The 14935-nt window shown below is 37.0% G+C and overlaps 1 protein-coding gene across 2 annotated transcripts; it reads left to right on the plus strand.

Moving 5' to 3' along the window:
- Positions 1-5284: 5284 nt before the first annotated feature.
- On the plus strand, positions 5285-14935 carry gabrg1 (gamma-aminobutyric acid type A receptor subunit gamma1). 2 transcript variants are annotated; one of them, XM_079855614.1, is made up of 9 exons: positions 5285-5808; positions 8240-8400; positions 9536-9603; positions 9751-9971; positions 10249-10331; positions 10778-10915; positions 11397-11549; positions 11638-11837; positions 12833-14935. In XM_079855614.1, exons 1-9 carry the CDS (start codon positions 5738-5740, stop codon positions 13109-13111), a joined length of 1374 nt encoding a protein of 457 aa, XP_079711740.1. In that variant the 5' UTR covers positions 5285-5737; the 3' UTR covers positions 13112-14935. The 2 variants fall into 2 exon arrangements, with proteins under 2 accessions (XP_079711740.1, XP_079711741.1); XM_079855615.1 differs by having other exon boundaries at positions 5666-5808; positions 8240-8404; positions 9540-9603; positions 12833-13189.

The raw sequence follows: 14935 nt of genomic DNA on the forward strand, positions 1-14935 counted from the left end.
CTCAAAAACTAAATTGGATTCCATTTATTGGCCCCTTTTAAGGTGGAACTGATGCTGATCCCCTGTCAGGTGGAATTAACAAAGCGTTCTGCCTCAAGCGACATCTGCGAGGATGTTGTGAGGGTTTATCAGATGTGAAAGATCACAGAGGCATAGAATCCACAGAAGTGTGTGTTTGCTTGTGGCTGAAGCCATTTAAAGCCTTCACAAACACTGCTTAGCGTTTACAATGGATCCCTCAGCTAACAATGCGCATTGTGATGAGAAAAAAAATTAAATGAGAACAAAACTAAATCATTCATACTAATATGGTGTTTACTTCATCTCCGGAAGCTGTCGAGAATGTTTGAACATGATATGTATGTAAAGCTGCAGCTCCAAATTGTAATTGTTTGTTTAATGAGAATGTATTTAATTGTTTCCTAATTCCATTCCTCCTCTCAAACAGACTGACAATGTCACGGCACTTTCCTTTCAAGATTTGATTTGTTGTCGCCTGTGATAAATTAACAATCGGAGCGAACAAACAGCATGGTGGCATTTATGTACTACAATGGCAACTCAATAGATTGCAGCAGTTTTTGTTTTTTTTTGCACATGCACACACACTTTTTACAGAACTATAATCTTTAGTGTCTGTAATCATTTGCCCAAACTATTAAAATGTGTGTAATAAAATAAAGTAAAATATTAGATGGAGTTGAAATACTAAAACTGAAATAAAAATATATTAAAGCGAAATAGAAATAGTTTTTAAAACATGACAAAAGCACAATTACCAAAACCTTAAATGAAAACTGAAACTATATATAAAAAAGCTATAATTCTAATTCTAAAAGTACTATAATAGCACAGTACTGATATATAGCATTAGAAAAAAAAGTGTCCTAAAAGACGAAAGTGACAATAATGCATATGAGGTTACCAAAGAAGCAGGGAAAATTATAGATTTCACCTGCAGTGCCCATGTTTACGCTTACATGTTCATGCGTGAGATGAAAAAAAAATTGATGAAAGGTTGCTAGATTGCAGATAAAAATAGGTGAAAACGGAGGGGGAATGGGATTGGGATTCCTCCACAACAGAGAAACCAGCCAAGCATGAATAAGGATTTGGTAGAGTTGCCTGGCAACTGAGGGGACATGCAAAGGGCTTTGATGCTTAAAGTGTGTAACAGAAGTTGACTGTTGGTTCACTGTGTTTAGTATGTGTCCGTCCCCGTCCCCCCCCCCCCCCCCAAAGCGCGATCGTACCTGTTGCACCGCTCAAAGGAAGGCCCTGCATGTTACCACAAAGGTGTTTTATATTTCTACCAGAAAGACTCGGGAGGGCCAGAGTACAGAGTAATAACGTAACAAGTATGCATTTATTAACCGTCCAGGGTAACACTTTAGAATACTGTTCCTTCATTAATGAATAACTACACAGGAACAAATGAGTAATGCACTATTAACATTGTAGTAACTACTATTAACTAACAAGAAACTCTGATTAACGAATTAGTAAGTCATAGCGTTCAGTCGAATGTGGTAGTTCATTATTAGCTAATCAGTAACTACTATTTTTCATACCTCACTGAAGACTACTAAGAACTACTATATACAGGTTCATAATTAATATTAATAATGCATAATATATAATAAGGTAATGGTAACTCATTAGTAATTAATCAAGTGTTACTACATCCTTCTAAAGGAACTACTAATAATTTGGATCAGTATTCTAAAGTGAAAAACATGATAAATACCTAATATTGACTAAAGTCATTGTACGTTTTAAGGCTTTTGTAAGGTTTTGGATAGTAATGACTCAAGTGTTACTACATCTTTCTAAAGGAACTACTAATTATTTGGATCAGTATTCTAAAGTGAAGATCATGGGAACACACTAGTAATGACTAAAGTATTACCAAATCCATTGAAAGGAATTACTATACAAAATCTTACAAAAATCTCAAAAGCTTCCCATGACTTCAGTCAATATTAGGTAGATATCATGTTTTTCACTTTAGAATACTGATCCAAATAATTAGTAGTTCCTTTAGAATGATGTAGTAATACTTGAGTCATTACTAGTGGGTTACCATTACCTTTTATTATAAATTATGCATTATTCATGTTAATTATGAACCTGTAGATAGTTCTATGGGAGGTATGAAAAAAATAGTAGTTCTTGATTAGCTAATAATGAACTTCTACATTCATCTGAGCGCTATTACTTACTAATTTGTTAATCAGAGTTTCTTGTTAGTTAAAAGTAGTTACTAGAATGTTAATAATGCATTATTCGTTTGTTCCTGTGTAATTATTCATTAATGAAGGGACAGTATTCTAAAGTGTTACCCAGTCCAGCAAGCAAGAATTATGATATAAAGTTATTTGGCATAGGCCTCGTCTGTAGCTCGCAATACAAGGGTACATAATCTGCATTTCCTGCCTGAAGACGAAGGCAGGGGCGCAGCCGACCCCCTGGTAGGTATGGGAAGGGACAATCGCAAGGTTACAATCGCAAGGCCACTTTTTCAACACTTTACACATTCTCCTTACCTACCTTCAGCTTGGCATTGCAGTGAATGTAGTAAATTTCACATTCAAAATGCACTGAAACTCCCAAAACACTTCATACAGTGTCTCAAATCAAGCCATTCTTCCATAACACTAGAAAAGGTTGTCACTCATAAAACAATGACCTAAAAACACCAACAACAGGTAGCATTAAAAATTCTTTACAAAACAAGAATGACACTCTCTGCTGTTTAGAATATGTTAGTCCATATATATTACAGTACACTATTATTCCTATGTTTTCCCCTTTTGTTTAGATGGTATTGAAAATGAAATAACACCTGTTCAGCTACATCTAATTGTTTGATAGTTTAAATTTTTTTAGATTTGGAATATATTCCAATATGTCTTTTCCAGTTTTGATTATGCTAGGTTTTGAAATTAAGTTTAGTCGTTTTGAAAAGAGTATGCGTGTGCAAATTGCCTGTATGTACATAATTTAGGTGTTTTTTGCGTCAGAGTGAAAAATGAATTCATGTCATTTGAAAGATGCCGTGGTTGAATGCATTTTGTGTCAAAGCAATGATAAATAATCTACAGTTTAGCCCACACAGACTGCTGTTGTGCTCTGTGTGTGAAGAGTTTTGAAAGAGTGACTTAAGCATTGAGAAATGGATCCAAAATGGTAATATTTACCACAGTAGTTGAAAAGCTACTTTTGACGAACTTTGATTCATCATGTGGATTTCTCTTTACCACCAGTGTTAAAGGAATAGTTCACACAAAAATGAAAATTCTTCCATAATTTGCTGGAAGCCATTGATATTATTTAATATAACTCAGAATGTATTCAGCTTAAAGAAGAAAGTCATACACACCTAGGATGGCTTGAGGGTGAGTAAATGATGGAATAGTTTTTAGGTGAACTATTCCTTTTAATAGTGGTTGTCAGTGTTGTGTTAAAGGTATAAAACAGATTTTAGTAGTAGTGTGGCCTTGCTAATTCAGCAGAAGAGGGCTGTTGGATTTACCGGTTTAAAAAGTATATCAAAACTTTATACCACTACAAATATTAAGGGATTAAGCAAGTGGATTGGAAAGTAAATTAAGTTTATTTAAAACTGTAATATACATTGACAATAAATTATTATTTCACTGTTATATTAAGCTATAGAGTCTGCGGTTATTGTGTGTGTGTGTGTGTGTGTGTGTGTGTGTGTGTGTGTGTGTGTGTGTGTGTGTGTGTGTGTGTGTGTGTGTGTGTGTGTGTGTGTGTGTGTAGTCCAGCAGAGAAAATCTCAAGCACGTCTCAGATCCACAGAATTTTCTCTCAGAATGTTAATGGCTGACATCATAATACAGATTTCTTCCATTCAGAGCATCAGAGCACATCTGAATATAAAGTACTTCACCATGAAGAGGGGCTGAAAATAAATATAAATAATTTATTTGAACACATTATTATAGTAGATTTTTACTATGAATTGTTGAAACCAAAGTCATGCGATTTTCTGAAAATCTGAAGGTCTGACATTTCAAACATTTTAATTGGCATTTGTTATTATTAGGTTCAGAATATGTTGTGATGGAAATGAGAAGAGGGAATTATTATTGAGGATAGGGTTCAGGCAGTCTATTTCTGCTCTTCTTCATGGAGCTCTCCATGGTGCTGACATTAATGAATGAACATCCAGCCTATATATATCAGGAGATGAATACCTTCCAGAACAAGGAGCTATCTAAATGGGGAAATACATTTCTATTATTTTTATACAGCTTGGTGTAACCCACACCCATAAAAGAAACCTTTCTGCATTTTTACATTCAGTCAGTCAGTCAGTCAACGTGGTTAAGAATTTGACAGTTTATGTCTGAAAGACTATGCCTAATGAATTCCTTTGTGTGATAAGGATGAAAAATAGCCTAACAATAAAACATTTAGAATGGAAATGTTTTTCCCAATAATACAAAATATTAATCTAACAATCCAAATTCTGACCACTTCTCTCCAATTAGTCGATAAAGCCACGTTCACACCAAGAACGATAAAGAAGTTGATATAACTAGCGTCCCGTCCACACTAGCGGACAATATCGTTCTGTTTATTCTAAGCGCGTGTTTGTCTGCACTTTAAATGCTCAAACTCGTTATAGCAGGATGGATTTTGATTGGCTGTCAATGTTTCTTTATTGTTTTATCATTCAACTGGATAAAAACGTTATGAAAGTGATTCCAACGATGTGGTGTGTTAACTGGCCTTAAGCATTGAATCCCCAAAAGATTGAGGAATATTATATTTTATTGTTTACTGTAGCCTACATATAGGCTAAGTACATTTCAACCTCGTTTTCAAAAAACTATTAATTTACCACAAAAGTTAGATCCAAGTTAAAATCCAACCATAAAAACGCCAATATGAAGAGATCGTCCAAGGAACCCGCAAGGGTAACCATAACAACAGTAGGCTACATTGCTCGAGCTCTTCCAGTTGAGAATGAGATGTAGCCAAAGCATAGGCTACTGCTATGAGTAGCCTATGCTTTGGCTACATCTCATTCTGTTATAAGCCTATAAACAACAACAAACTTGAGTGGTTTGTTTACCGTCTTTAAGATTAGTTGCCTAATTAGGGGAGGCAAAAGATTCTACAGGAAATTGACACGAAATTACTGACAGAAATGAACACACACACACACACACACACACACACACACACACACACACACACACACACATACATTACATTATAGGCTACCATGTAAGTTTTACCGTCTTTATTCATTCTAGGGTTTAAGATGGTCACTTTGCACGTATCTTGGTGCAGCGCCTAAAATTGTCGCATTTGCCTTTATTAATCCCCAACAACAGCAAAACTAAGTTAAGGTCTCATAAATCACCGCTTGATGTGAATTCTCTGAGGTAGAGTAGTCAGCTCTTTTCCTACAGGCAGTTTCTAATAATTCCCGGAACACTGAGAGCGTCTCGCTCAGCAGAACGATGGAGGAACGCAGCGGTGCCGCAATCAGCAAAATCCCGCATTCACCATTCACATCCACACCGCGTCTGCTGCCTGCCTGACAGAGAGACCATAGGCTCAAGCTTTATGCTGTTGAATAGACAACAGCTTACAGCATGCGTTGACGCTCAATTGTCGTTTTACTTGAATCTCTCAAAGCTTTGATCGCTCTAATTCATTTTGGAGATTGTTTGGTTATAAACCGAGCGTTCGCACGATGGTTCTGCTGCATCGCCGCCGGAGAAAAGAAGCACTGGTTTGGCTGTTGCCCGGTCTGCTTGGAGTCTGGTAAGTTTTTGTTTCAGAGGGGGCAAAAGAAACAAGGGGTGCAATCAATATGACTACAAAAATAGCCCTTGACCGACAACACTTAGGCGTGATTCTGCTGCAGAACGATTTAGTTTACGTTTTCCTTGTGGCACATCCACCCAAACATTTCTGCAAATGATTGTCAATCACGACACGTGCAGTTGTGTGTACCATGAATACATTTGATACTATTAATATTGATTGTAAATGACAGTTTTGCTTAGAGCATTCATGTTGATGTCTTTTTAGCGAGGACGAGCAATGTCAGTCTACAAACAACCTTGAGGATACATTCAGCTGCAATTCAACAAACAACACCCCAAACTACATTGCTCACACACTATTAGGTTTTGCATCAGCATAGTCAGGTTGGAAGGTTATGTCACAATTTCTCCATTGTAAATGTAGCTAAATGTTATGCATAAGTTAACACCAACTACTTTGGTTTCCTTCAGCTGATTTTTGGCAGCTCATTCAAGGTATTCAATGATATGTAAATGTGCACATGCTTAATAGAATAAACATACATGGTTTGTAAGATAACATTCCTCTCATTTACTCATATTAAAAAGTGACTGACAATAACCAAAGTGTTTCATCTATGGCAGAAAATGCTTTTTGTTTTGTTTTATTTAGGCCTTTGTCTTATAAATGTGCATTTGTCAGGGTTTTTAGAGCATGTCTCAGTGGTTCACAAAGGTCATTCAGAGGCTACTATTGTGTCCAGACAATTTGTAACTCTGCATTTGAGGAAAATATTCTGTCTGTATTTTCCATTAACTACTCAGCGCTCTGCCTACAGGGATCAATAACCTACATTCTCTCCACCCACGGGTCTCATCCACAGGGATTCTTCATATTGATTTTTCTGTCTTTCATTAGTTGTATATGTATGGGAATTTACCTTTTTTTATAGACAAAGCTCAAATATATAAATCACATTTACTGGGTACTTTTTGAGGATACATATTTAGACCATTCAGATCAGATGTGAACACATTTTAATCAATTTTATTACACCTAGAGAAGACATTTGAATCTTGAGACAGGCTTTATAATGAGTGTTGTTGTGAACTTAGAATCGAAAGACCAGGAGACTTGGTTGTTTCTTCAGCAGGATTCTTTATTGAGAACACGAGCTGTCGGTAGCTGCAGTCACCAAGTCTGAACGTGAATGTTCTCTTACAGTTTATATACATTTAGGGGCAGGAACCGAAAAATACAGGTTTAGGAACCGGTTCTAGACTGGGAGCATTGCCCACCCTAATCCACTCAGCATATCTATTCAAATACTGAGACCCGAGTACAGGACTGGCTGGACTTTCTTGCTAAAACACAAACTCCAAGAGTTTCAGTAAAACAGGACTGACCAGAGTCTTTTGCTAGAAAACTCTGATAATCATAATTTATACCTAACCTTAACATGCTAAATTCAATGTAAACCTATATTAAACATTTGAATAAATTTGCTTTCCCACAGTGTCTTAACTTATACTACAGTATGCACTAACATTTAAATTAATCATTTGCTACAATGCACTTATTGTGTACAAATAGGCAGATATGATTTTGCATCGTACTTATAATTAAAAATGCCTGCAGCAATTAGAGCTGTAATTAATCTTTCTAATTACATGTATACGCTGTGGACCCTTCCCTTACCCATTAACTAAACCTAACCATAACACAAAACAATTTTTTTATGAAAGTTTATACTTTTGTAGTTAAATACACCTAATATAAAGTGGGGCCGAATCTTGTTTTGAATGTTTTTCAGATACCCAGGTGGCTGAAACATCATGATGGATTTTCTTGCCTTTGCAGTATAGCTTTGATGCACATCACCTTCATTTCTCCAAAGAACATCAGAGGAGACCCAGTCTAGACAATTCACGTCCATGGGATTGGTGCATATCTCAGTTAGAAATGATACCCGTTGAGTTCCTACAGATAATGCACCAGAGAATACATTTAGAAGCTCTTACACCATATACTGCGAGTGAGAGAGAGAGTTGTGGGTGATAATTTAAACCCCTCACCTTCAGCTGTTTCCTCCCTCCAGTGCCAGAACACATCTTCATTAATCACGGCATTCTTTTATTAGAACCTCCTCTTTGTATCTCCAGCACTGTGCTCGTTTAAAAAACTCTTGCGCTTTCATATATTTACAGTCACTTATGACTTTTTTTATATGTTCTTCCCATAAAACTCATCATATTCTCTCTTTCTCACTCTGCCTGTCATATTTAGCTCTTTAAATCAGTCGCTCGCTCTTTAGATTTTAAGCTCTTAATATAAACTGACTGCTCTTTTTACTATTCTCTAATTTAAATGGAATATTGCTCTATTATTTACCTCTCTGCTGTCGGTCTACTTACATTCCCTCTGTTTGTTTCTGCTTTTATGACAGCATGGCATTTGGCCCAAGCAAAGCAGAGGAGGAAGATTATGAGGATGTCCCCATCAATAAAACATGGGTTTTATCACCAAAAGTCTACGAGAGCGACGTCACCTTTATCCTAAACAAATTGCTGCAAGGTTACGACAACAAACTGAGACCAGATATCGGAGGCAAGTCATTGTTTGGAAAAGGTTGCATGCTTATCCAGGCCCACACAGAATGCCCCAAAATTGGCAAAATTCCTGAAGATTCTGTCTAGGCCTGTTTATGACCCTGCAAAATGATTATAAGATAATAGCATCATTATTATAAATCCTAATGAAGAGGAACACTCTGTGACAATTAAACCCTCTGAGTAGTTCAGAATTTCTATGTAATCATCATTTTGAAGAGACCATCAGCATTTTTGCAGTATGAAACGAAGAGTAGTTTGGCTTTAGGATTTTGCTGATGTTTTTCTCTGCACCAGAGCTGTACAAGTCACTTTATTCTCAGTCCATCAGTGTTCTGGAAGCGACGCAGCTGACTAGAGCTCAATTATTTAAGAGGATTTATCTCAGTGGTGTTTGGGTACAATAGACCCAAATCACTATTGATCTTCCTTCTTTATCTGTGTTTCATGTGTCTGAGATAGAGAGAGAGTGTGTAAGTATGAGAAGAACTCAGTTAATCAGTGCAGAGCGAGTGCTGAATGATTGCAGGTGAACTAGCAGTGTTTGTGTTATTTGTCATGCCTCTGTGACTGGATCTCCTGCAACAGAAACCCACAAGTAAGAAGATTCAGGCAGCTTTGAGTAATTTGTGTGGCTGTTATAGGAAATGTGAATTGCGTTTGCAGCCCATTTCACTTCTGTAAGGTGGTGTATTTCTGAGTGAAACAGGATATTCAGCGAGAAAATGTGATTTTATCCACTTATTGGGAATAGATTGGATGGTTACATGTTAGGACAGAGCCAGACTGAATGCGAGTTTGCTAAAAATAGCTATTTGGCTATTGGTTAACATTATTCAGTTGTCCACTCTAAGTGATGCAGAAAGAGAAAGGAAAAAAAGGAACAGCAAATTATTAAATGATTAAAGATTATGAAGACAAATTTTCCTTTGGAATAACAAATTGCGATGAAAGATGTAACAAAAAGCATGCTGAATACATGCTGTATATTATAACCATTTTTTGATCAAATTATTTAAATAAATGCATTATTGTACTGTTTTGATATTGTAACATATTTTTATCTTTTTATGTTCATTTGATAGTTATGATTATGTCATTTGAATATATTTGTATTTGAAATTCTATTCTAGTGAGACCGACTGTGATTGAGGCGGCAGTGTACGTGAACAGCATTGGCCCGGTAGATCCCATCAATATGGTGAGCAGAAATATATAATACTACATTATGTTCAGAGCTGTAAACAACCTGTTTAGATCCATTTCACGACCATCGTACTCAGTCACAAGCAATAGCCACATAATTTCACGGTTACGAAAGCAACTGTAAGGCTTTTTACTTTTTTAGGAGTACACCATCGACATCTTCTTTGCTCAGACGTGGTACGACAGCAGACTCAAATTTAACAGCTCAATGAAAGTCCTCATGCTCAACAGCAACATGGTGGGAAAAATCTGGATCCCTGACACGTTTTTCCGCAACTCGCGTAAATCTGACGCCCACTGGATCACGACACCGAATCGCCTTCTTCGGCTCTGGAGCAATGGAAGAGTGATGTATACTCTAAGGTGTGTCTACGGTTAACATTGTGAGCCGAGTGAATGCTGTTTGTGTCCTCGTATTCCTGTTCCCGTAACACTTGCTTTTGTATGGAATTACACCCGCTGTCTGTTGCAGCACGTTTAAGCCATTACATCTGATTCACATATTTATGTCAGGGACTGTTAAATCAGAAAGAGGGTTTGATCTCTGATGTACAAATGAGTACAAATATCAAAGCCTCAAAAATGTCACAATCAACATTTTTTGTTTGTTTTGCTATTGTCTATTATTCTTTTTTGTTAGGTTGACTATTAATGCGGAATGCTACCTTAAGCTGCATAACTTTCCCATGGATGAACATTCGTGCCCTCTGGAGTTTTCAAGCTGTAGGTGTTAAATTCTTATGTCAATTTGTCACTCAGCCTCAGTCCTGTCCTGAGTGCCGCCAGGCAGCCAATCCCCACACATTGCCTCTGTCAACCAACCATGCATTGCCAATATCGGCCAAACAAACCTTAACATTACAGCTGGCCTGTAGCAGCTACCATCCTCCAACCTTGGAATGAGTGAGGACAGAATCCATCCTTCTCCAGACCTCTCTCCAACCCCTCTCTCCTCTCCTCAGTCTACGTCACCCCTCATTCCTTTATTAGCACCATGCTTCAGCTTCTCATTTGTCATCATCCACTGTGGGCATGGGAAGGGCATGCCGCGCTTTACACTAACTGAGTGCTACTCAATGCCATTCTGCCATCATTGCAAATTTGTCATTTGCATACTGAAATGAAAGGTCACATGCAATCTGGTGGATGTGCTTTTTTTCCATTTGCAGATGGGTATCCAAAGAATGAGATCCAGTATAGATGGCAGCGTCGTTCGGTTGAAGTTGCAGACCAGCGCTTCTGGAGGCTTTACCAGTTTGCCTTTGTGGGCCTACGGAACACTTCTGATGTTGCAAACACTCAGTCTGGTATGAACATACGGAATACATAATAAGATTAATAATACTGGTAGATCTGAAGTAAATGTTAATGATAATAAAATCAATAAATGAGCATATATTAATAATAATATTTATTATCATTAATAACATTAGATTTACAGTAATCAATAGTAATAACAAGAACAATACACAAGCAGTTATTATTGATCGTATTGTAATTAGGTAATAATAGCACATTTGGAAAATGAAAAACGAATTTAGTTGCACTTTATTTTACAGTACGTGCACTTTCAATGTACTTACCCACAAAAGTACTGAGTAATGTAAGGTAATTACATGTTTTAAGTTAAGCTTTAGGGGTAGGTTCAGGGTTAGTACCAAGTTATTACCCAGTTAGTCAGTGTCATTACTACAGTAAGTACATAGTATGTTTTATATTATGTGAATTCATAATAATATTAACAATTCTTATTATTAAATCACGAGCGGTTGTTATTATTATTAACAGGAGAATACGTGGTTATGACTATTTTCTTTGACCTGAGTCGGAGAATGGGCTACTTCACCATCCAGACCTACATCCCCTGCAGTATGATTGTGGTTTTGTCCTGGGTCTCTTTCTGGATTAACAAGGATGCTGTACCTGCCAGAACATCTTTAGGTAATTTCAAAAAGCCTCAGAATGAATACAAATGTATGTTAAAATGAAAAGGAAATGCTTCAATGGGGTGCTCAATTACTGTGCATAGGTATCACAACTGTGCTTACCATGACAACCCTAAGCACCATATCGAGGAAGTCCTTGCCAAAGGTGTCGTACGTGACAGCCATGGATCTATTTGTGTCTGTCTGCTTCATCTTCACCTTTGCTGCTCTAATGGAATATGGGACTCTACATTATTTCACAAGCAATCGACCGAAAAAGAAGACCAAATCAAGCCATGCACAGGTGAATGAACTTCATTTGTTTTTAAAGGGCCAGTTCATTATTTAATCACCGTCATGTCGTTCAAAATGTGCATTCATTTCGGAGGAAAACAAAAAGAAATTCTGAGTAATGTGCTGATGGCTCTTTTCTATTACAACTAATGGGAATCTGAGCTTTTAAGCTTCTAAAACACTCCCATTGGGACACACTTCCAAAAGGGGCTTTTCGATTTTGGTTCCATAAAGAACCTTTCAGTGAACAGTTCTGAAAAGAACCTTTTTTTTTTTCTTTATGTGTAGAACATTTTAATAATCTTCCACTATAAAGAAACTTTTGCTCAATGAAAAGGTTCCATGGATGTTTGAGGTTCTTCATGGAACCACAGCTGCCAGGAAAGAACCTTTTATTTTTAAGAATGAAGGATCACCATAAAAGTATCATAAAAATGGTCCATAAAACTTGATAAAGCTTGTGAAGCCATATGCAACATTGTGTGTGATGTTAAATCAGTGAATTGAATGAACCAAGTCATTGCAAAGGTACGATTCACAAGAATGGTTCGCTGCTACTTCTCACATGAACAATCCAAGGAGGATTGAAAGTCAAAATATTCTGTGAATTACGACGTAAATCTGGTCTGTTCCTCACACAAATCTAACATTTGAATTCACCACTTTTGGTGACTTTTCATTATATTAAAAAAGAATAGCGAGCATATTCTTTAAAAAACAAAGAAATAAAAATAATATAAAGTCACACAAGGATGATCAAATGACAAAATATTAAACTATGTTACTTAGAACACAGAACAAGTCATTAAGCACCTAGCTGATCAATGATATGTACAATTATAGTACTAAGAAGCTAACTTCTTCACAGCTCAGGTTAGAATAGGTCACATTGTACTTTTGTTTGCAGTTAATTGAGTGTGCTGTGCAGCAGCAATGGCATTTGCTTTTGTACTGCACACTGTTTTAGCAATGAGGCGTTTGTGACCTTGCTGTTCCTCTTTGTAGAAACCCAGCGCGGTTAACATCAGACCAGGGACATCTCTGCTGCAGTTGAACAATATTGCTCCCTACCATGACGATGATGATGATTATGCGTATGAATGTCTGGACGGGAAAGACTGCGCCAGTTTCTTCTGCTGCTTTGATGATTGTCGCTCCGGAGCTTGGCGTGAGAACAGAATGCATGTCCATGTCTCCAAAATCGACTCCTACTCCCGAATATTCTTCCCAACCGCCTTTGGCCTCTTCAATCTTGTCTACTGGATTGGATATCTGTATCTTTAGAGATGTTGGGCAAGTTGGAGAGGGACTCAGTTCTAGTAATATTTGCAAATCATCTGTAAATCTCCATTTGCTAAAGCTGGCTGCATAAATCTTTGAGAAATGGGAACATGTGAGGCTTGAGTTGGATGTATTAATACTTAATGTGACTAACTTAATATAGTTGAGATGTGATTTATTGGAGGATCTGAATCTAAGAAGGACAGTGATTCTGCGCTGATGCCAATTGAATATTATCAGCGATCTCAGTTTTTGAAAAGGAAATGCTGAGAGTTTACCAGCTACAGGCCATATCAAACAGATCTCATGTACATTGCCTAGTTTAAAATGATCTCTTGAAAATCCGCCAAAATATCTGCAGATTTTTTGAACTGCAGTATTAGCATCACTAATGCAACTATGTTAACTTCAGGTTATTAACTCTCTGGCTGAGGCATAATATTATTATTTGCAATGAAAAGTAGATATGATATATTAGGTGCTTCGGATACTAATTTATTGCTACTTGTCAGAAAACTAATATTTACATGTGTTGATATCTCTGTTTTTAACTGAAAATAACATTTCTGTTTGAATTACCTAATCAGTCCTAATCAAACCAAAGCATAGATATCTGAAGGTTACGTGAATAGAATTCTTATTTTGCTCAAGAATTACCCAGAAGCCATTTACCAGGAATTAGCCTAATAATACTGTGAAATGTTCTTGTCTTGAACTAACAAGCTGTCTCTGAAATAGATGACACAAAGAAATGCCAATGTGCTCAATATTTCCTAGGGTTCGTGTGTATTTTTATATATCGAACAAAAGGAAAAGAGCAGCCTTTACAATGCACAAATGTTCAGTGTCCTTTAGTACAAATTAGAGTTCATCAGTCTCTTGCGCATTCAAGACATCTCCTTGCGAATGGCTAGATTTCTGTGAGCGTAATTGCATGACTCATCTGAGCTCCTACGGCTAATCAACCCATATTTGGAAACCGGTCTGATGTACTTTCTTCAGCAGAAGAGCTTTAGACAGACCCATCACACAAAGTATCAAAACGAAAGCGTTTGAAAACGTAGGCTACAGTCTTCATAACACAAACCATGGATGCCTTCTCTATTGGTAATAGTCTAAAGTGGCCATTCACTAGGGATTTGTCTTAAATTAGGTTTAATCTGATCTCAGAGTCCGATTCGATTTGAGAAACAGATGAGCGTGAGCAAAAGTGCCGTGTTTTGACCCGACTCTCAAAAGTCTTTTTCTCAATTGTGCTTTCGGTGCTTTTGCTTGTTTTATTTATTAATGTTTCCATGTGGTTTGTCTTTTGCTAGATGTTATCTTGATCATAGACGGCATTGTTGTCTCCCTTTTTGAACATCTGTTATGTACTGTGTCGTACCCTGTAGCTAAATATATTCTGTACATTGTCTTTCTTAATGACAGTCTCACAGTTTCAGACTAATGCAACAAGAGCAACAGCCAGATGATAGTACAAATAAAAATATACAGACAGAACATCTATTTATATTTTTGTATATAAATAGATAGTAATGACAAGATTATCTATTAAACACAATCTGTTTCAGACCTTTAATAATACAATTCAGTGACCTTCATGCATCTGTGTGAGCGTGTGCATGTGTGTCTGAACGTGACTACTGTACGTCTCCCATCGTTCATCTCTGTGCGCTCTGCTCTCCGCTCAGTTTAGGTGTTGTCGTCGTGTCTTCTGTGAGTGCTAATCTTCATGCTATTTACATGTTCATTATGTTTTTGTAGCTCTGAACACTGTGAGTAATAAAACAGTGCCTGCAAAAAATTAATAAAATGTTACGCTCTCTC

The sequence above is a fragment of the Squalius cephalus genome, assembly GCF_949319135.1.
Source record: "Squalius cephalus genome assembly, chromosome: 21".
Lineage (NCBI taxonomy): Eukaryota > Metazoa > Chordata > Actinopteri > Cypriniformes > Leuciscidae > Squalius > Squalius cephalus.